At 39.4% G+C, this 24,366-nt stretch overlaps 1 protein-coding gene across 1 annotated transcript; it reads left to right on the top strand.

The window, feature by feature from the left end:
• Positions 1 to 2,567: 2,567 nt before the first annotated feature.
• On the top strand, positions 2,568 to 23,396 carry fbxo31 (F-box protein 31). The gene is made up of 9 exons (XM_053640792.1): positions 2,568 to 3,142; positions 5,285 to 5,356; positions 15,763 to 15,839; positions 15,971 to 16,138; positions 16,256 to 16,330; positions 16,430 to 16,539; positions 19,130 to 19,283; positions 19,789 to 20,120; positions 20,703 to 23,396. Exons 1-9 carry the CDS (start codon positions 2,719 to 2,721, stop codon positions 20,923 to 20,925), a joined length of 1,635 nt encoding a protein of 544 aa, XP_053496767.1. The 5' UTR covers positions 2,568 to 2,718; the 3' UTR covers positions 20,926 to 23,396.
• Positions 23,397 to 24,366: the final 970 nt, after the last annotated feature.

The following is a 24,366-nucleotide window of genomic DNA, read 5'->3' as shown; positions in this document are numbered from 1 at the left end:
TACACGACAGCACGGTGAATAAAGATAATAAAGATGCCAGAATTTCAAAAAAGAAAAGCCCCCTATTTTACAACGGCCTCTCAACAGCCCTTATTTGATTTTATTTTTTTTACAAATTACTTTTCTCATTATTTTGGATTGCTTACTGCATGACGCGTTTATCAAATATTAGATTTAAAAAAAAACAACACACACATAGATGAGAGCTAGTCAGTTTTCACTAAAGAATTACCCAGCAAACCACAACACTTTCCAAATCTCAGCATTTGGTTCCCGTTTGTTTGTTTGTTTGTTTGTATTTTGGTTAAGAAATTCAACACTGCTCTCGAGGTGTTCACAACGTTGTCTCACATGACAACTCACTAAACAGTTTTTTCAAAGGCTGCTTTTGATTACCAGTTTCCTGTAACATTCTTTCTCATACCAGTACCTTGGCCAAATATGTATTATTTTTATAACGACTAACTTTCCTGTAACATTATCTTATATGACGTTCTTTAAAAAGGTTGAATTTATTATTTTTTTAAATACAAATTAATATACCAAGTGCAGAAGGTCCATTTACATTTACAACTTACAATAGATAGGCCACTGTTTAAATTATTCGTCAACCAAAAAGGAATGTGGAACAATAAATATTCCATGTTACAAACTTAATTAGTGTATTCTGCAAAGCCAGCAATAAATAATAATTCCAGCCTAACCATCCCAGGTTTGTGCAAGGTTCCAGAGAGGTTAAAATTATTTAAAGGTTACCAGAACATTATTGGAACATTGCTAGACTACAAAAAGTACTGAGAAATTATACTTATGTGAAAACATACATAATATGTCAAAGTTTTACTCAATTAAAAGTGGAAGTATACAGCTAAATATGTACTCAAGTGAAAGTGAAAACACATTGCTACTTTTAAATGTACTCAAGTATTAAAATGTACAAAAAGTAAAAAAGTACATTTTATTATTTATCTAAAACTGTTAGAAGATGCCATTTTCCACTCTCAGTAAGTTGCCAGTACATCAATGGCTGAGTTGACGAATTTTTGTCTTGTTCATTTTGTTTTACAATACTAAACAATGTTTTTGGCTTTTATTGTTTTCCTGTATAATTTTGTTACATACAAGTAGACTGGCAGCCCAAAAGTACACAAAGACATCTGGTATTCAGGATATGCTGCAGCCTGGAGAGGATATCATCAGTGATCAGTGGAAAATATACTAACAGATACTGCAAGACTGATCATCCCGTCATTCTAATATGGCATACGAATTCAGAAGGAAAAAAAAAACAGTTTGCACAAACACATGCATTTCTTACAATACTAATGGAAAGTGTGATTCACAGGGTTAAGTCAAACCACATTTGGGCTTATCCTGTAGCGCTTAGTATCTGTACCCCTTGTATTATATAAATAGTTTATCTTTTAATATTGGTTGTTCTTTTTTGTGTGTCGCTGTAGCTTTTTTGGAGTGTTATAAATATATAATTAACATACTATGTTTATTACTACCAATAAATATATAATATACCTTAATCATTTTTACAGTTACATTTATATAGTGCTTTTCTGGACACTCAAAGAGATTTATATTGTGTGTGTGTGGGGGTGTGGGAGTGCGGGGGGGGGGGGGGTGCGGAATCTCCTCAAACAACCACTAATGTGTAGCATCCACCTGGATGGTGCGACGGCAGCCATAGTGCACCAGAACAACCACCACACACTTAGTGGAGAGGAGAGTGATGTAACCAATTCAGAGATGGGGATTATTAGGGGGCCATGATAGAAAAGGGCCAATGGGTTAATTTTGCCAGGAGTTATACCCCTAGTCTTTTCAAGAAGTGTCCTGGAATTTTTAATGACCACAGAGAGTCAGGACCTCGGTTTAACGTCTCATCTGAAAGATGTTTTTACAGTATAGTGTCCCAGTCAATACACTGAGCCATTAGGCCTAATTTTCTCTCTCTCCTCTCTGTCTCATGAGATGCCTGGCCATCCTAATACACAACTTCTGCTTGATGCCTCTTCACCTGAGAAGTTTGGTATGGTTGTGCGATTGTGCCCTGCGATGGGTTGGCATCCTGTCCAGGGTGTCCCATGCCTTGTGCCCCGAGTTCCCTTGGGATGGACTCCAGGCTCCCCCATGACCCCATGTAGGATAAGAGGTATGGAAAATGGATGTACGGATTTATATTCACACTCTCCAGTGCCACCCATAAGATGATGTGTTCCTTTTTGAGTCTGGTTCCTCTCAAGGTTTCTTCCTCATGTCTTCTCAGGGAGTTTTCCCTTGCCACCGTTGTCTCTGGCTGGGCTCATTAGGGATCAGTTTAAATCTATATCTATGTCTGCACATCTGTAAAGCTGTTTTGTGATAATGTCTATTGTTCAAAGGGCTACATAAAGAAAATTGAACTGAGCCGAAATTGAATGTTGGTTTGCACCCCTCGGTTTCTCCTCATGGCTCATATTTATAAGCAGCTCTCTGACCAATCAACGAGCTGCTTGTGAGTGCTAAGTTGATTCTGATAGCCAATCCTGATACAGGAGGCGGGGCCTGAGGAAATACAGCTGGGAAAGGAAACAAGTCGGCAGGAGTCACTCGTCGGTACGGGGAGTTAGTAGAGAGGGAACGCGGAATAAGCGGTCGCTCTGACAGCTGATGTAATGTAATGTAATGTAATGTAATGTAATGGCGGCCGGTTGGCGTTGAGCTCAGATGGCGGTGTGTGCCAGGCTATGTGGGGTGGGCCAGTCGCGGAGGTGCAGGCGGAGACAGAGACACGGCCAGCGCGAGCAGGAGAGCGACTCTGAGGTGGACATGGGCGAAGAAGAGGAGGAGGAGAAGATCGTGGTTAAAAGCAAAGCGCGTGCACTCAGCGCTTGTCCTAAAGGCCGTGGCTCCGTGTGCAATGAGGCCTCGGCCAATCGCAGTGTCGCGGGCTTGGAGAATGAAGAGGACACGGCCTGGACTGCAGCAGCGCCTCCTCAACCCCGATCTCTCCTAGATTTACCGCCCGAGCTTCTGGTAGAGATCTTCTCCTCTCTGCCCGGCACGGCGCTGCCCAACCTGGCCCTGGTGTGCAAGAAATTCCGGCAGATCCTCAGCACTGAGACTATATGGAGAAGACGCTGTGTAGAGGGTAAACAACGCATATGTTCTTCGGACCGTATAGATAAAGGCTGAGACATTGACCGCTCAGTTAAATATTATGTGACGTTGTTTATGAAAGAGTTTTGATCCAGGTCTGACTTTTTCCCTCAGTGGCCTATCTGTCTGCTATCCTATTAGCTGTCAACAGTTTCAATATAAATATCATTTTACTGAGATTGATCAAAGATCTGCGTTTGTTACGATTGTTTACGATTTGTTTTAGGACAGAAAATATTCCCCTTTTGGATATTGACACAGGGTAATAAAGATTATGCGAAACATTTATGGGAACCTTTGATCGGGGTTGCCAGTTCTGTTCCCAAAACCTGTCCACTGGCATTTAAACTAGCTTGGTTTTCAATAAACAATCTGAAACCATTCCAAAACCATGACCACCATTGCTAAATATATTGTAATATTTACAAACTAACATCCCAAAACACGTTTGTAAATAAATAGTAGTAAAACCAACAAGGATATTTATGCAGTAGATACATTGATCTTTAGTAGTCACTATATCCTGGACAGGGTCGCGGTGGATCTGAAGCTCACTGGGCGTGAGGCCGATGCACCATGCAAACACATATACACACATACATACATACATTCCCACAGTCATTCGCATGTAGGGGCAATGTACAGTACCATAGCCAGTCCACATACTGGCATGTTTTTGGGAGGTGGGAGGAAACCTGAGAACCCAGACGAAACCCTTGTGGACACGGGGAGAACATGCAAAACTCCACACACAGTAACCCAAGTTGGGGATCAAACCCTAGAGCTGTGAGGCAGCAATACTACCTTCTGTATAACCGTGCCACACTCGTATAGTATATGTTATTTATATTTCATATACCTTTACTATAGTTACAATTCTTTATTTCAATTCATATGTCAGTATAGTTAATTTACCTTAAATTGAAATACTCCATTTGAATCCTAACCACGGTCCACATACATGGATGATAGACAATGCATATACTGTTTACGTTAGAAACAACATACCAGCCCACCCATTTGGCTTGCAAAAAATTTAGCAAGAAAACAGAAGACCTGGCAACCCTTAACCGGACAAGCACAGCAAATGCATACTTAAAGCTATAGTGCATAGGATTTTTCTTTTATTAAAAATTAAAATGTGTCTATATATTATCGAGTCAGGGGACCAAAATTATGTTCCTGAGCTGCTGTGAGTCGCCCTGAAAGTCATGTAAGAGTAAATGAAATAATCAGTACTGTGTCAGGAATGTAGGGTCAGAATTGAAAGGAAATGTGTGCACGTTCATAATTTGCCAGTTTAGATATGTCAAATATCACCATGTCTCTGCTTCAGGCACAAAAGTAGTCAGAGTACATGGTGACAGAGGGAGCCAGCAGCCAATCAGGGAAGAGTAAGAGTGTGAGAATGTAAACCAAACAATTATTAAATTATTTAATACTTGGTTATAGTGGACGAGAGTGAGTCGTCTGGCGTGTCTGTTCATCTTGATGTGTAACCTGTGTTTGTTGGTCTGTGTTTTGACTAGTCCCTAATGTTTTAGACAGGCTGGAGAACAGAATAAACCATTTGGACACACGTTGGAAGTGATCAGATATGATAGTTTTGTTCTCTACACTTTTAGCTAGCTAGGGTTAATATTCTAGTTCATGTGTATTGGCCTTGTAGGTACATGGAGCCATCATTGATAGACAGCTAGATAGATAGACAGCAGCACATTGTGAGATTATAGCAGAGCAACCGAGAGGTTTTCAAGTTGCACCTACTACTAATTGTAGTAACTGTAACTGTCACACTGATGTGCTCAATATAGCTATTATATTCTTCTGTACGACTGAGGAGATGACAGCATTTATTTATATCCTCAGAGTTACGAATACTTTGGCCATGTCCCAAACTAAATACTACCATACACCTTTACTGTTACTACACATTATTAATACTGCGTTGTGTGCATTATGCAGTTTGGCATGCAGCCTTGAATTTTCTCCACATGTGTGCACAATCGGGTTACAAAATCTGCAAGTAGCTTGCAATAGCACTTTAATTACAAATTAATATGTATTACATATGTATTACTCTACACATATGAACCTAAGTATTGTGTTTCCCTTTTGTTAATCTCTTCTTCAGAGTTTGGCATGAAGGATGACCTGCGGAAGATGGAGGTAGCGGGGATGTCCAGCCGGGAGCTTTATGTCAAACGTAAGGATACTCATATTGCCATATATTTCAAATCTAAGTAGCAAACTAGATTTAAACAGTCGCCTGCATTCACTTGAAATTAAATAAATTAATTTCAAAAGTAATTAATAAAAAAAAAATTATGCCGTTGCCATGATTTAGAAAAATATCCTCATGAACCTTACGAAGTAGGTTAGAACCCTTCCAGAAATCAGCAAATATATTATAGTGTGTTAGAGGGATTATTTGAGATTATTCAGGCTTCTGTGATATTATGGTGAAAATGACTGACAGACAATACATTGTACAGCTTTACTATACATTAACTGACTTTTGGTCTTCTACATATAAAGTCCCAATGGCTACGTTTACATGCCCATCAATATTCCGATATTATTCAGAATTTTGCCATATGCGAATTAGTATTGATTCATGTAAACGTTGCTATCCAATTGCCTGATTCAGATTAAGACAGTATTCTGATTCCCCAAATTCTGATTCCCACCCCTGGAATATACCTGTTTTAATCGGAAATTTGTTGCATGTAAACACCTTATTCACAAAATGCACTGAAAGGAGATTATATGGATTTTGCTACTTAGCCATACTTACAACAACCATGTATACGGGAATATTTTGATGCTGTACACATATATACATCGTATTCAGAATATGGCTGCAACCCGCATATAGACCTTAAACAGAATTTGATGTGCATGTAAACTTAGTCACTGTCGATAAGGTTTAGAATATGTTGAATTTGGTTTTAACCCATACAAATCTGTGTAATCGACCTGAATGTATGATGTAGCTTCCATTCAGCATCCACCCTGTAGGCTTTTTGCTTCTTCTTGCATGGTAAAAGCTTTCAGTTTCATCTAGACCAGGGGTCGGGCAGAAAAAAACTCAACAAAAACAAACAATCACAAATCATGAAAGCTATTGTGACAATTCAATTTAACCTCTACATATGACATTTTAAAATATTACATAATTCATAATCGATTCTTGTTTGTTATGTATACACAAACCAATCGTGATGTGGCACAACAGGCACAAATATCACTGGACAATGTGGAGCAGAGCGGTAATTTCTTTGTCTAATTCATAAATCGGTTGAAAACTACATAGCCAGTCTGTTTTCAGTAATTTAAGGTGAAATGTCTAAAAGGAAAAAAAAAAGAGGACGGTTATCGTTATTTCCAGTCCGAACAGATGATTTTGCATATTTGGAAGTTGCATTAATGGTAAGTCATTTTCAATTTACTTTTACTTACGTACTGCATCTTGCATTGATTTACTTTTTGTTGAAACTATCACAGTTGGTGAAATGAAGTTCCACCAAGTTGGGGGCAGCTGTGGCTCAGGTGGTAGAGCGGGTTGTTAGTTAGTTAGTTACAGTTACGGAGATTAATTGTCCACTAATCGTTGCGTTGGCGGTTCGATTCCCGGCTCACATGCCTCTATATGATTGCACTCATTTATTAATGGCCTTCTGCTGCACTCTAATGTTTATGCTGCGAAGTCCACACCTAATGGCCTTTAACTGCATCAACACAGACTGTCCTTGAGCATGTATGATTAAGGCCTACTTTACTTTTTATGTTTTGAGGATTTGTGATTGGCTGTGTTTGTATATCTTTATATATAGAGTCGGGCTGCAACAACTAATCGATAATTAAAATAATCGACAACGAATTTCATTATGGATTAGTTGGGCCTGTGACGTCACTGTGGATAACCCCGTCAGTGACGTCACTTCACAATGGTGGAAAATGCATTTCTATGAATAAAACACATCTGAGAAACAGCGGAGGTCACAGAGTGAGCTGTTGCTGGGAAAAGTACATAATCTGTGTATAATAAGTCTGTGAAAACTCTTCCCTTTCCAAATTAATGTCTGTAGCTCTATGACTCGTTTCTGGTTTGATGAGCTTCCTTCAACTAAATAATTTATATAACACATGAGATTGCACAAGCCACAACAGAGGATCTGCACCAGAAGCCGCAGTGGTTTTTGTAAACACAATTCACTAAATGCTGACCTGTTTTTGTATGTTCATTGGCTCTGCTGCAGTATGTTTTTTAGTTTAGTTTGCTGAAATACTTGGGTGTGCAATTGGGCCTCATGCCATCAGTTGATGACCCCTATATTAAGGTACCGTGCATCATTATGCTCACACAACTACAGTGCGGTGAAAAAGTATTTGCCTCCATCCTGATTTCTTCTGTTTTTGTGTATATCTCATACTAAATTGTTTCAGAAATGAAAACAAAAACATAAAACAAAGGCAACCTTAGTAAACAAAACTACAGTTTTTAAATGATGTTATTTACTGAAGCAAAAAAAGTTATCCAATACAAACTGGGCCTATGTGAAAATGTATTTGTCCCCGTAGTTACTAATTCTTCAAATCTATGAAACGGCATTCATAATGGGGTTCACCTGGAATAGACGCAACCAGGTCTGATTACTGCAAACCCTGTTCAATCAAATAGAACTTTTTCAACAGCATGAAGTTGGTTAAAAGGTCTTACCCAGTAACACACTATGTGAAAATTGAAGGGAAGTCCAGAAATGATGAGGAAGAAGGTGATTGAAATAGATCAGTGTGGGAAGGGTTACAAAGCTATTTCAAAGGCTCTGGGGCTCCAAAGAACCACAGTGAGAGCCATTATCTCCAAATGGAAAAACTCAGCACAGTAGAGAACCTAGGGCTGGGAGATAAAATGGTATCTGTATTTATCAATGTTCAATAAAATGTAAACAGACATGAAGTTTGGTTGCATGAACAACCCTCAAGCATGTGCCAGCCCTGGATCATAAACAGCCTTTCATATGCCTTGATAAAGGAGTGTGGTACGAGAGACAAGCAAACAGCCGATAACAAGTTGCGTATCTGGGGGTTTCGGTTGCATCATCGCCACGTGATATCAGAACATATGAACACATACAGAAATGAGTTTAGTGCCTGCTGAGGAGATTGTGAATTAAAAAGGACATGTCAGCGCGCCAGTGTGGCAGTCTTTTGGTTTCTTTTTGTCTGACCAACATCAGAACACCATTGTATGTAAGCTTTGCAAAAAGACCCCCGTCCCGTGAGACTTGTAGTGCGCATGCGCAGTGTTCCTCACATGTACAGCGTGTATGTCTCTGAACAGTGGGCAAGGAAGAAATGTGACATTTTACTGCTTTTTGTGTTTTCTGTTAAAATGTCGGCTCTGGGGAGGACAGTGAGCATCCTCAGAGCAGGAGCTGGACTCGTCAGACGTGGACCTCAGCATAGTGTTATCCGGAAGTTAGTGTTAAAGTGTAAGTTTTATTCGAGTCTAGGCTAATTATGCTAACAGGCTGAGCACAAACCAGAGCACCAGGAGTCACATTCTGCGCTATAATGCGATGTTGATCTCCCTTAAAGTTTGCCTTTTACATTGCACACATTTTGTAACATTTCATGTATTAAGTTCAACAATTAATTTAACACTTATTTATTTAATCTTCATATAAGATATAAGAGGATATTTAAATTCTATTTTGTTTTTGACTGTTAAAACTAAAATTATTTGTTGTTTGCCTTAATAAAGTGGGTAAATAAAAATACAGTGGTTAAATTCAAACCTTTTTTCTACTGGTCTTTGTTTAAAAAAAGAAAAAAAAATTATCAATAATTATCGATACCGAATGATATGAAACATATATCATGATAAATTTTTTTTAGCTGTATCGCCCAGCCCTAAGCGATCCTTCCTAGAACTGGCCGACCTTCCAAAATTCCTCCAAGAGCACAGCAAATACTCATCCAGGAAGTCACAAAAGAGCCAAGGACAACATCAAAGGACCTACAGGCCTCTCTTACATCAATAAAGGTGAAAACCACTGCTAACACAGAAGAAAATTAAGGCTCATCTGAATTTTGCCAAAACACACCTTGATGATCCTCAAAACTTTTGGGAGAATGTTCTGTGGATTAATGAGTCGAAACTGGAACTGTTTGGAAGACAGGAGTCCCATTACATCCGGCATAAACCAAACACAGAATTCCACAAAAAGAACATCAAGCGTACAGTCAAGCATGGTGGTGGCTGTGTGGGGATGCCTTGTTGCTTCAAGGCCTGGGCAACTTGCAATAATAAACTGAATAAGACAATGATCCATAGCATATGAGTATGTCCTAGTCCTAGAAGTAAGTAAAAGACTAATCTCCAGTTATCAAAAGGATTTGGTTGCAGTTATTTCTGCTAAAGGTGGCACAGGCAGATTTTAAATTTGGGGATAGGTGCTGGATAATTTATTTTTTGCTTCAATAATAATAAAAAAGACGGTATAGTGTGTTTATTCCGTTTGCCTTTGTTTTATGTTGTATTTAGTTTGAAGATCTAAAACTAGATCTAAATCTATTTAGTATGAGAGATACACAAAAACAGACCAAATCAGTATGTGGTAAATACTTTTTCACAGGACTGTATCTTCATAATGCATAACCATAAATTATTCCCCTGTGAAAATAGTCCTGTCTATAAAATACAATTATTGCAAATTTAAAGATGAATTTACAAATGCTTTTGTAAGCATTCTGCAAAAATGTATTTCACATAAACTTCAGTTGCCCTTAGACTGTTATTATAAGCGTGTTTTAAGGAAAATGGTTTTCTTTTCTCAGTACAGAGAAACGTTAAGTTCTGTCTGTTGTAATCACATGTGCACTACAGATGTAAAACTAAATATAACCATAACAAAAATAAAAATAAAAATAAATAATAATAAGAAAAATAATCATTTCTTTGAATCTTTTCTAGTTATTTCATATCATGTACTAAAGAGGCATGCTTCATACAGTATACTCTGTTTCCTTTTGAGTCTTTCAAAATACACACACACACACAGTGTGCAGCTTGCATCAGTGGTCAGCTCTTGTCCTCTTTTTGCTTTTTACCTCTCCTGTCCTCTTCTGGTCGGTCCACATGTCCAGGTGTGAACCCTAGGGTGAAGTCGGGGCGTTTTATGAAGCTCCTGCCCGATTATGAGCACATGGACTACCGGGACGTGTACACACACTGTATGTAATGCTAGGTGTGAGCATTGAATGTGGTGGTTCATCAGGATGTGCTTTGGTACAAAGTGGTCTTGTAGAGGCTGCCCTTTGCTGCTGTTCTGGGATCTGTTTGATTGAGGGTTACAAGCTGAGGGGGAGAGCGTTGATATTATATCAGCATAAAAGGGCATCTTTTACCTGGTATCTGGCATGCCTCTGTGTCCTGCATGTGTGAGAATATGACACACACTGGCCTGCAGAACCTAACCTGATGAAGTGGTGTGAAGTGGTTCTTTTAGTAATAACTCCTGCTTGTATCTACACTGTCTACTTCCTGAGTGAAAATTAACAGGTTAATAGTGGTTAAGTCCTTTTAACTGAATAAATGACTATTCCTATTGTTTGCAGTAACATATATCTGGATACACATACACTGTACTGAAACAGAGCACCAGAAAACTATATACAATGGTGCTTGAAAGTTTGTGAACCCTTTAGGATTTTCTATATATCTGTATAAATATCACTTAAAACATCATCAAGTTTTCACACAAGTCCTTAAAGTAGACAAAGAGAACCCAATTAAAGAAATTAGACTCAAATATTATATTTGGGTCATTTATTTATTAATATATAAATTAAATTAAATATAAATATCTGTGAGTGGCCAAAGTATGTGAACCTCTAAGATCCATCCATCTTCTATACCACTTTATCCTTTTCAGGGTCACGGGGAACCTGGAGCCTATCCCAGGGAGCATGGGGCACACCCTGGACAGGGTGCCAATCCATCACTAGAACAAACAATCACATACACACTCATTCATACACTACAGACACTTTTTATATGCACTTTTGCATGCATAAAAAAACACTTTTTATTTGGACTGGGTTTTCCCAGGTCTCCCTGCAGCACGGGGAAACCATGCAAACACGGTGGGAATCAAACCCCCGACTCTGGAGGTGTGAGGCGAACGTGCTAACCACTAAGCCACCGGTAACCTCTAAGGTTAGCAGTTTAATTTGAAGGTGAAATTAGAGTCAGGTGTTTTCAATCAATAGGATGACAATCAGTGTGAGTGAGCACCCTGTTTTATTTATATAAGAGGGATCTCTCAAAGTCTGATCTTCACAACACATGTTTGTGGAAGTATATCATGGCATGGACAAAGGAGGACATTAGAAAAATAGTTGTTGATGCTCAACAGGCTGGAAAAAGTTACAAAACTGTCTCTAAAGAGTCTGCACTTCACCAATCCACAGTCGGACAGATTGTATACAAATGGAGGAAATTCAAGACCATTATTACCCTCCTCAGGAATGTTCGACCAACAAAGCTCACTCCAAGAGCAAGATGTGTAGTAGTCCATGAGCTCACAAAGGAACCCAGGGTAACTTCTAAACAACTAAAGGCCTCTCTCACATTGGCTAATATTAATGTTCATTAGTCCACCATCAGGAGAACATTGAACAACAGTGGTGTGCATGGCAGGGTTGCAAGGAGAAAGCCACTGCTCTACAAAAAGAACATTGCTGCCCCTCTGCAGTTTGCTAAAGATCACGTGGACAAGCCAGAAGGCTACTGGAAAAATGTTTTGTGGATAGACAAGACCAAAATAGAATTTTAGGTTTAAATGAGAAGGCTTATGTGTGGAGAAAGGAAAGCACTGCATTCCAGCTTAAGAACCTTCTCCCATCTGTGAAACATGCTGGTGGTAGTATCATGGTTTGTCTGTTTTTGCTGCATTTGGGACAGGACGGCTTGACATCTGTGATGGAACAATGAATTCTGAATTATACCAGCGAAGTCTAAAGAAAAATGTCAGGATATCTGTCCATGAACTGAATATTAAGAGAAAGTGGGTCATGCAGCAAGACAACGACCCTAAGCACAGAAGTCATTCTAGCAAAGAATGGTTAAAGAAGAATAAGGTTAATGTTTTGGAATGGTCAAGCCAAAGTCCTAAACCTTAACACAATAGAAATGTTATGGAAGGACCTGACACAAACAGTTCATGTGAGAAACCCACCAACATCCCAGAGTCAAAGCTGTTCTGTACTGAGGAATAATGGGCTAAAATTCCTCCAGGCCAATGTGCAGGACTGATCAACAGTTACCAGAAACATTTCGTTGCAGGTATTGCTGCACAAAGGTATCACACCGGATACTGAAAGCAAAGGTTCACATACTTTTGCCACTCACAGATATGTAATATCGGATAATGTTCCACAATAAATAAATGACCAAGTATAATATTTTTATCTCATTTGTTTAATTGGTTCTCTTTATCTATTTTAAGACGTGAATATCTGATGATGTTTTAGGTAGGTATGCACTGAAATGAAAATTCTTGGCTGAAGCCGAAGCCGAATATAATGAAAAACTCGGCCGAATACCGAACATGTTTTATCACGTTTTTTTCATTTATTTTGCCATTTTTTTCACCATTGCATAAATTAAATAGTCAAAATGTGCTTTTTACTATTTTGTCTTGCCTTTCAAAGAAAAAAATCAATTACAAACAATTTCAAAATATTTATTTAACACTGAACATTTTTTTCATTCCAGAAGGCATAGGCTACCAACAAGGCACAATATAACTTTAAATAAATAAATTAGTAAAATAAAAATATTTTGATGTGGTCATCTTTGAGCCCCCCTTGAATAGCCGATGTTGGGCCTGTAACTGACTGCTGAAAGAATGTAACAATGTAAAAAGTGCATTGACAAGAGTGCAAAAAATGGTTATATTCAGTTATATACGGCTGATTATATTGGGGTATATACCGCTCGCGTCCCTGTACACCTCGCGGACTATTATAGTAGATATAGTATAGTTAGATATGTTGTTAATGTTATGTTCCTTGATAGATTTAGTTAGTTTAAACTATAGATCAGTTCATTTAGTCCCCACTGGTTTTTCTGCTCCCAGTCCATAGTACTAGTTCATGTTTCTCGTTTTGTGTTTTGACCCTGTTTTCTGTGACCGCAACTCTGATTCCTTCTTTGCCCTGTTTATGCCTGTTTGCCAATTGCCCAACCCTTTGCCTGTCTTGACTACATTTTTTGGATTACGATTTGAATTTGTCTGCCTGCCCTTAAATAAATACGTCTTTACCTGCTTCCGTACTCTACTCCCTTACGTCTTCCGACGTGACAGAATACTCCGGAACAGAAACAAAACAAACGCACGTGTCCACAGTAAACAATGTGACGGTTGTCAACATCCGAAGAGCATGTGCTCGCTGACCACTCGTGCACGTAGCTCGTGCATGCGTGCGCCCCCTCATCTCTCCGAGCGCACTGCCAGAAGTGGAGGTCGTGACATTTGCGTGTCTCACTCTGGTTGCTAGGCTATTTGAACGCGTCATCAAACACATCATTGTTCGGTCAAATTTATTTGGCCTTTTCACTTATTCGGCCAAACACCCAAAGTGCTTTCTTTTGCTATTTTTGGCCGAATAATTTCGGTTGCTGAACATTCGGTGCATCCCTAGTTTTAGGTCATATTTATACAGCTATATAGAACATTTTAAAGGGTTCACAAACTTTCAAGCACCACTGTACAACGATCAGCCATAACATTAAAACTAGAGATTGACCGATAATCGGTTTTGCCGATATTTAAGTATTTTTCCATAATCGGATATCGGTTTTGTAAAATCGGATCTACCTATAAATGGCGCCACCTTGTGGGCGTTTGGAGAATTGAGCGCAGGACCACGATTGTGGCACTGAATTTGAGAGACAAGTCAACAAAGGTGTGCACAGGTAAAATATAATTGCTTTATTTAACATAACAGCCATTAATGCACAAATAAGATGTGTTACATAAATGCTTGATATGTAGTTTAAGCAGCTTGGCCATAAGAAATGGAGACAAACTCATGGCATCAAGTAATCTGTTTACCTCATCAAAGCTTTTATTTAAAAAAAAGACACTTTAGTAATAGTGCACTTTATTTAATTTTTTTTTGCATGCTTTCAGACCCCTTTATTTATTGGTGTATAAATAAGAGTTTTTTTGTTTTGTTTTGTATGCAAGGAGGAAGTGAAAAGGACAAAATTGTTATAAATAAAACGGTTTGTTCAGTTCAGTGGTGTTGTTATCATTGTGTCAAAAGCAGAAGTAAAACAGTAAATAAATATCGGTTCTGCATATCGGTTAACGGGCAAATAAACATGCAAATAATCGGTATCGGTTATAAATTTTGATCTCTAACTAAAACCACCGACCTAATATTGTGTAGGTCCCCCTTATGCCACCAAAACTGTTCTGACCCATCTATGCACAGACTCCACAAGATCTCTAAAGGTGTTCTGTGATATCTTGGATATAACCAAGATGTTACCAGCAGATTCTTTAAGTCCTATAAGTAGTGAGTTTGGGCCTCCATGGATCTGACTTTTTTGTCCAGCACACCCCACAGATGCTCGATCGGATTGAGATCTGGGGAATTTGGAGGCTAAATCGACACCTTGAACTCTTTGTCATGTTCCTCAAATCATTCCTGAACAATTTTTCCAGTGTGGCAAGGCTGCATTATCCTGCTAAAAGATCCCACTGCGATTAGGGAATACTGTTGCCATGGAAGGGTGTATTTGGTCTGCATCAATATTTAAGTAAGTGGTACATGTCAAAGTAACATCCACATGAATCCCACATGAATTGCTCCATGGTCCAGTTCTGATGCTCACATGCTCATTGTAGGAACTTTTGACAGTGGACAGGGGGCCAGCATGAGCACTCTGACTGGTCTGCAGCTACGCAGCCCCATACGCAACAAGCTGTGATGCACTGTGTTCTGACAACTTTCTATCATATCCAGCATTATAATTTTCAGCAATTTGTGCTATAGAAGCTCTTCTGTGGGATCGGACCAGACAGGCTAGCCTTCACTCCCCACGCATATCATTGAGCCTTGGGCGCCCATGGCCCTGTTCCCCAGTTGTCCTTCTTTGGACTACTTTTAGTAAGTACTAACCACTGCATACCAGGAACACCCCATATGTCCTGCTATTTTGGAGATGTTCTAACCCAGTCGTCTAGCCATCACAATTTAGCTCTTGTCACTGTGGCTCAGATCGTTACGCTTGTCCATTTTTCCTGCCTCCAATACATCAACTTCAAGAACTGACTATTCGCTTGTACAATATATCCCACCCCTTGACAGGTGGCATTGTAACAAGATAATCAATTTTATTCACTTCACCTGTCAATGGTTTTAATGTTATGGCTGATTGGTGTATGTAGCTGTGCACCATGCTTTAATGCCCTGCAATAAATTTTTCCTCTTTTTTCAATCTGCATTGATTTGCTGCTGTTGCATGACATTTGGCACTCCTCTTTGTAACTTCTATTTCTAAGTGTGTATCTTGCTTTTGTGTTGTAGTGCTCCATCCATACAGATATATTTTGGGTCTCTGGCAGCCAGACATAGGCCCCTATGGAGGTCTGCTAAATGTAGTGGTAAGTCTCATCATTGTCACATGAATGCACTTAACACTTAATCATCCACCTCCTATTTTTACACTGTTAGTATGTCACTGTGAAATAATTTCACTCATGAGCCTGCTGTGTTCTGTAATTGGCCTGGCTAGGTGGATGGATTGTTTATCATTGGCTGGATGTATCTGCCACCCCATGATCCACGAGTGGAGGATCCCATGCGTCGACGTCCTCTTTTCCGAATCCACATGTGGGAGCGTAACAAAGCCACTGTGGAGTGCATGTACGGCCACAAGGGGCCTCACAAAGGCGACATTCAGGTTAGTTTACATTATATTCAACAGCAAAGCAAGTTCAATTATTTTCTTTTAACTACTATTCTAAAGACAAAGAGAATATGGAGTAGTGATGTGACTTGCTGTGCTTATGGTTTGCAGACAGTAAAAAATGACGAGTTCTCTACCAAATGCAACCAAACAGATCACCACCGAATGCCAGGGGGAAGACAAGAGGTAGGGGACCAACCAGCCATACCCTCTCAGAGGGTAGAATTTTAGGCTGTGAAGAGAAAATTTAAATTGTGTGTGTTTGTGTTTGTGTGCACTGTGCAGGAGTTCCGTACATGGCTGGAGGAGGAATGGGGACGGACACTAGAGGATATTTTTCATGAACACATGCAGGAGTTGATTCTCATGAAGTTTATCTACACCAGCCAATATGAGTAAGTGGGCTACAGTCATGTGCAAAAATAAGTACACTCCCTAGAAATTATTGTTTTTTTTGACATATTTGGACAAGTAAACATTTGATCATTTTTGAAACAGTGCCAATTAATAAAGTTTATATACTTGAACAAAACCATAAGGAAACAGTTTTTTTCAATCATTTGTTCAACAGAAATATCAATAGATGTAATATTCTTATGTGGAAAAAGTAAGTACACCCTTGGCCTCAGAAGCTAGTATTGCCCCCTTTAGCAGAAATAAGTTCTTGTAAGTATTTTGCATAATTGTCCTCCAGCCCTGCTGGAATTTTTGACCATTCTTTCTTGCAATAACTCTTTAGCTCTTGGCATGATGACACCACATAGCTCAATAACAAAGGGAACTCTAGACACTAGACGTGAGAGGTTTAAATAACACCTGCACTCCCTCAACAGATTCTAATCACTAGCTGCGTTTACATGGACAACAATAATCCACTCTTAATCCGATTAAGACCATACTCTAATTAAGAAACTACCATGTAAACAGCAATTTTTACTTACCTTAATCTAATTAAGGTCATAATCGAAGTAAGCAATAATCTAATTAAGACAGGTGGAGTACTCCTGTTTTAGTCGCATTATGGATGTGTAGTAGTGACATGTAAACACCTTAATCACATTATGAACGTCGTGTGGGAGTTTTCACCGCATTTTGCGACAGGACACGATCATACACGGCAGTTTTACATTTTATGGCGAACAAGAGTTCGGCTGTGTCCCAAATCGCATACTTTCCTACTATAGGCCTGCAGTGGGGAAAAATACATGTATCTCGGCTACTATATAGACGGTAACTACGCGATTTGGGACACACCCACGGCTTCAAGCAGTTGTCTATTAGCACGTATAGCATGACAAATAATTAACTGCACTTAAAGCGTTCGTTAAAAATTAAATAAATAAAAACACCCAAAACTGTATACGGTACCATAACGAAGACCAACTGTATGTTGATACGTGAAATTCTGGAGGGACGTCGGACGGCGTGGCGCGGTGATGTAATGACGCGGGCTGTTAATCTAATTATGTTCTAAAACATGTAAAATGGGAACATGACTGGAGTATTCTAAAAGCGACTCATGTAAAAACCTTAATCACATTATTATCTTACTCAGATTAAGGTCAATAATTAGATTACTGCTGTCCATGTAAACGTAGTCACTGGCACCCAATCTTGAACACCTGATTCTAATTTTATGGATTTGAAGGTGTGATAAATTCAGGTTTGTACTTACTTTTTCCATGTGTCGGCTCTGTTTTTTTGTTAATTTAAATTGTGAAAATTACTACAAAATGTCAATGTTATATGTCATTTGACAGTGTATTACCTTTATTAATTAGTTCTGTTTTAAAGCTGATCAAATGTTTGCTTGTCCAAATATGTTTAAAAAAATCCAACAATTTCTCTGGGGTGTACTTATTTTCTTCCACATGACTGTATAGTTATCTTCAACTAAAATATCAACTGTATCATAAAAATTAACTTTCACATACTAGTAGCACTTTGTGTTTCTTTGACCTGGTTTAAATACAAGCAGTTATTCAAAACAAGCAATTAGTCAGCAGGTATGATGTACGACAAAGCAAATTTATAATAACTAAAACTATAATTGTAGCCCTGTTGCCTGTCCATTCTGTCTTTGAAGAAACAAAGGGTGCCAATATTAATGGAGGTCACTGTGTGTGTGTGTGTGTATAAGACAAACTGAGTGTTACAAATATAAACTTCAGACTAAAATTTACATTTACATTAACACCATATATATAATATATATATAAATGGACAAACAGTGGTGTTAATGTAAATGTAAATTTTAGTCTGAAGTTTATATTTGTAACACTCAGTTTGTGGATTTTATTTTAAACACACGAAAAAAATAGTACTGGAAGTTTGTCTCCGATTAATTGAAAAAATAATCCTTAGTTGCAGCCCTACAAAATTATCCTAAAGAAGAATGTCCATCTTTAGCCCATAAGTTAAAACTCGAGCGCAAGTGGATTATGCAGCAAGACAATGATTCAAAGCCTAGGAATAAGTCCACCTCTGAATAGCTCAACAAAAGCAAAATTCAAGTTTTGGAGTGGCCTAGTCAAAGCCCTGACTTGAACCAATTGAAATGCTCGAACCAAGTTCATGCTCGAAAACCCTAAAGTGTGGCTGAACTAAAGCAGTTCTGCAAAGAAGAGTGGACCACCATTCCTCCACAGCGCTGTGAAAGACTGATCTACAGTTATCGGAAGCGTTTGGTTGCAGTCATTGCTGCAAAAGGTGGCACAACCAGATTTTAAGTTTAAGGAGACAATTAGTTTTTTACCAAGGTGATAGGTGATGGATAACATTTTTTGCTTCAATAAAAAAAATAAAATAATGAGAACTGTATTGTGTGTTTACTCAGGTTGTCTTTGCTTAGGTTGTATTTCGGTTGAAGATCTAAAAATATTTAGTATGACTATTGCTATACACAAAAACAGAAGAAATCAGACAAATATTTTTTCACAGCACTGTATATCGAGTGTGTGAGTTTAGCTTTTTGTGTGTTTACAGTAATTGCCTGACGTATCGGCGGATCTACTTGCCCCCGTGCCTCCCTTCAGACCTGCTGCAGCCGGGCCTCTTTAAAGGTACATACGGCAGCCACGGCCTGGAGATCATTATGCTGAGCTTCCACGGCTCTCGGGCCAAAGCCACCAAACTTACAGTAAGTTGCTGAGCTTTATCACTCAGGTTGTGTATGGTTGTGTAGATTTACTCATCTAAAGTCTCTTTCTACTTGTCTTTTATTCTTTCTTAAATTTATTCTAATGTTTGGGTCAGTGCTCCAGTTTAGATTGGATTTCTATTTTTATTTAAGCTGCTTTAATCGTAGTGTTTCAGCATGAAACCCAGCTCTGTTCAGTGTAGGGCTTTGCCACAGTTATCAGCATTACGTAGATACTTGAGCAGCATGTGGGCACCATGATGTATCAGATGCTTTTTCCATATGACTGTCATGGTGCGGAAAAAGGCATGTCATCACGAATATGTCTCTAGAGCTCTGTAGCTGCTGGTACACTTTGATCATGAGAGCAATAAGGATCGAAACAGTGCAATGTGTTACAAGCATGCCGAGGCATCTGATAGTGTAATCCAAAATTTAATTGGGCACTGTATAGTGTGGTATACTATGGAAGTGAAAGTTTGACTTATCACTGTTTGCTTCTCAGGGTGACCCTAATGTACCAGCTGGTCAGCTGACCTTAGACATAGACCTGAGTCGGCCAGTGCAGCTGCCTGACTTGGAGCACCAGCAAAATATCGAGGAGCTTTCTCGCTTGGTGATAGGGGTACATGAAGAGATTCAGAGAGGTGCCACAGGTACAGTTGCCCCCACAGTGGGTACTTCAGGGGCAGAGGGCTCTGATGCTGCCCCTGGCTCTGGAGCTGAGGATGCAAGCAGTTCTGGAGCTTCTAGCAGACAGGATGAACCTCAGCCCTTTGTCCTGCCTTTAGGGGTCATGGCCCGCAATGAGGTGTACCCACGATCATGCAAGATATGGTAAGTAGCATTTGTGTCTTGGTTAGGCATTTATACAACTAATAAAGCTACTGTGAGGATCAGGATTGTTTCGCAAATTGTCATGTTACAGTTACATTTATATAGCACTTTTCTCAAAGTGCTTTACATAGTAGGGGGGGTGGATCTCCTCAGCCACCACTAGTGTGTAGCACCCACCTGGATGATGCGGCGGCAGCCATAGTACGCCTGAATGCCCACCACACACCAGCTATTAGTGGAGAGGAGAATGATGTAGCCAATTCAGAGATGGGGATTATTAGGGGGCCATGATAGAGAAGAGCCATTGGGGGAATTTCACCAGGACACCGGGATTATACCCCTATATAAGGGATATAAACTATTATTTTAGATAATAAGCTTTGATGACATCATACAGTATGTATATTACATGATATAATCAGAGCTTAAGTTCTAATAAAGCTGAATTAAGCGGACAGTCTAGGTGAGCCTCAGTTTTGTGAACCAATAGAAAGCTATACCTGCTAGGATTTCTGTCATTTGACCAAAAGATTGACACACGTGGAGATAACAGCCTGGCATTAATTTCTGAATGTGTGTCAGTTTCTATGGAACAGGTCTGATAGCGGGTCATGGCTTCACGAGTCCGGAGCGCACCCCTGGCCTGTTCGTCCTTTTTGACGATGACCGCTTCGGGTTCATCTGGCTGGAGCTGAAGTCTTTCAGCCTGTACAGCCGCTTGACAGACAAGCTGGAACATGCTGAGGCCCCCAGCATGGAGCGTTTTGAGGCCATGCTTCGCAACATGCAGTCCTGGACATCCTGATAGGCAGCCTTTCCTGCCTTGCTTCTTATTTCACACATGCTAAAAAGAATTGGTAGTTTCAGAGCTGCAGGGCCACATCTCTAATTTGCCTGGCTTGACTTGTGCACTAATAATCAATCCACTGTTGAGTTAAGCTAGGTGTGTTACACAAAAGTCCATAGTGCTGTGGTCTTTCAGCATTGGAACTGCCCATTCCTGTGCTACATGCTCTAAAATCTGGATTACATTCTCAGCCCCTCACATCCCCACACAACCTGAAGAAACCTCCCAGTAATCTCATACATGCACAAGAAAAACTTGCCACACAGGTATGTTTGCAGCTGCAAGTTCATATATGTTGTATTATACACTGATGCTTTCTTATCAGCTTTTTAATTAATTTATTTTTGTAACCTGGAGATGATAAAGATGAGGATACATTTCACCCGTATATTCCAGAACAAACTGAGTGTGCCTCTGTATCATTATCATTATTTATCCCAAGTCTAGTCTTAGAAAATTGTAGCTTCTTGTACTGCTGAAGTGATTTAAGTTATAAGTGAAGTTAAGTATGGGTTTTTAGCTGTTTGGTTGGTGTGGTAGTATAATGTCTATTATTGTCTGATTTTATTCTTTTTAAAAGTCTGCACTGCTATTTCTGTTGCTTTTACTTAAGTCAGCATTGTCCATGGTGATGATTTTTGATGAAGTTTTGCATTGATTTTATTTGAATAATTTTAACAAATAACTACCGTAGCCTGTGGTACACATTTAAGGTATATTTAAGGCCAAATATCATAATTTTCACTTATTCCTATTTGTAATTCATCAGCCCAAATGCGTGTAGTGTCTAAGACTGAGTTGTTTTTTTTTTAAATTTTGCATTAGAGCAAAGAGGCTAATATAGCTAACAAGTAATGGGAGCATATTTCACCCAAATTCTTTTATGAAATGTCCTCAAGCAATAAATATATACAGTGCGGTGAAAAAGTGTGTGTCCCTATCCTGATTTCTTCTGTTTTTGTGTATATCTCATACTAAATAGTTTTAGATCTTCAAACGAAATACAACATAAAACAAAGGCAAGCTGAGTAAACACACAAAGTTTTTATTTATAATTTTTTTTATTGAAGCAAACAAAAGTTATCTAGCACCTATCACCAATGTGAAAAATTAATTGCCCCCTTAAACTTAAAATCTGGTTGTGCCACTTTTAGCAGCAATAACTGCAACACTTCCGATAATCAGAGATCAGTCTTTCGCTTACTTCTAGGACTAGGATTTACTCCTATGCTTTGGATCATTGTCTTGCTGCATAATCCAGTTACGCTTGAGTTTCAATTTATGGACTGAAGACCGGACATTATTATGCAAGTTGCCCAGGCCTTGAAGCAGCAAGGCATCCCCACACTGCCTCCACCATGCTTGAATGTAGGTATGATTTTCTTTTTGTGGAATTCTGTGTTCGGTTTTATACCAGTTGTAAACGGGACCCCTGTCTTCCAAACAGTTCCACTTTCGACTCCTCAATCCACAGGACATTCTCCCAAAAGGTTTGAGGATGATCGAGGAGTGTTTTGGCAAAATTCAGATGAGCCTTAATGTTCTTCTGGGATAGCAGTGGTTTTCACCTCACCAGTCATGGATGCCATATTTGCCTGTAATTCCTTTGAGATTGTTCTTGACTCTTTTGTGACTTCTGGATGAGAAGTTGCTGTGCTCTTGGAGGAATTTTGGAAGGTTGGCCACTTCTGGGAAGGATCACTACTGTGCCGAGGCTCTCACTGTGGTCCTTTGAAGCCTTTGAAATAGCTTTGTAACCCTTCCCAGACTGATGTATTTCAATCACCCTCTTCCTCGCCATTTCTGGACTTTCCTTCAATTTTGGCGTAGTGTGTTACTGGGTAAGACCTTTTAACCAATTTCATGCTGTTGTAAAAGTTGTAAAGTTGTAAAATTGTTGATTTGATTGAACAGGGTTTGCAGTAACCTGGCCTGGTTGCTAGTCCAGCTGAACCACATTGTGAAGTTTCATAGATTTGAATTAGTAACTACAAATACATTTTCACACAGGCCCAGTTGGTATTGGATAACTTTTTTTGCTTCAGTAAATAACGTTATCATTTTGTAACTGTATTTTTTGTTTATTCAGGTTGTCTTTGTTTTATCTTGGATTTTGTTTTAATTTCTGAAACAATTTAGTATGAGATATACACAAAAACAGAAATAATTTTTCACAGCACTATATCAGATCCCATTCCTAAGTAGACCAGTGTGTACCTATGATTCAAGTACACATGATTTAATTTAATTTATAAAAACAAAAACACTGTGATGGTATGGGGTCAGCAATTTCGAAAATTTCTTTGGTGCATTTTTTTTTGTATCATTTTTGCCCCAAAATTGTACTGGAATGCTGTGGGTTATGTGGATGACATAGTATATACAGTATCTCACAAAAGTGAGTACACCCCTCACATTTTTGTAAATATTTGATTATATCTTTTAACGTGACAACACTGAAGAAATGATACTTTGCTACAATGTAAAGTAGTGAGTGTAGAGCTTGTGTAACAGTGTAAGTTTGCTGTCCCCTCAAAATAACTCAACACAGCCATTAATGTCTAAACCGCTGGCAACAAAAGTGAGTACACCCCTAAGTGAAAATGTCCAAATTGGGCCCAAAGTGTCAATATTTTGTGTGGCCACCATTATTTTCCAGCACTGCCTTAACCCTCTTGGGCATGGAGTTCACCAGAGCTTCACAGGTTGCCACTGGAGTCCTCTTCCACTCCTCCATGACAACATCACGGAGCTGGTGGATGTTAGAGACCTTGTGCTCCTCCACCTTACGTTTGAGGATGCCCCACAGATGCTCAATAGGGTTTAGTCCATCACCTTCAGCCTCAGCTTCTTTAGCAAGGCAGTGGTCGTCTTGGAGGTGTGTTTGGGGTCGTTATCATGCTAGAATACTGCCCTGCGGCCCAGTCTCTGAAGGGAGGGGATCATGCTGTGCTTCAGTATGTCACAGTACATGTTGGCATTCATGGTTCCCTCAGTGAACTGTAGCTCCGCAGTGCCGGCAGCACTCATGCAGCCCCAGACCATGACACTCCCACCACCATGCTTGACTGTAGGCAAGACACACTTGTCTTTGTACTCCTCACCTGGTTGCTGCCACACACGCTTGACACCATCTGAACCAAATAAGTTTATCTTGGTCTCATCAGACCACAGGACATCCGTGTCTCCAGTAATCCATGTCTTTAGTCTGCTTGTCTTCAGCATACTGTTTGTGGGCTTTCTTGTGCATCATCTTTAGAAGAGGCTTCCTTCTGGGATGACAGCCATGCAGACCAATTTGATGCAGTGTGCGGTGTATTGTCTGAGCACTGACAGGCTGACCCCCCACCCCTTCAACCTCTGCAGCAATGCTGGCAGCACTCATACGTCTATTTCCCA

This window comes from Ictalurus furcatus, chromosome 14 (genome assembly GCF_023375685.1).
Source record: "Ictalurus furcatus strain D&B chromosome 14, Billie_1.0, whole genome shotgun sequence".
Classification (NCBI taxonomy): Eukaryota; Metazoa; Chordata; class Actinopteri; order Siluriformes; family Ictaluridae; genus Ictalurus; species Ictalurus furcatus.
The sequence above is the reverse complement of the archived record's forward strand: the minus strand, read 5'-3'. Positions and strand labels throughout refer to the sequence as shown.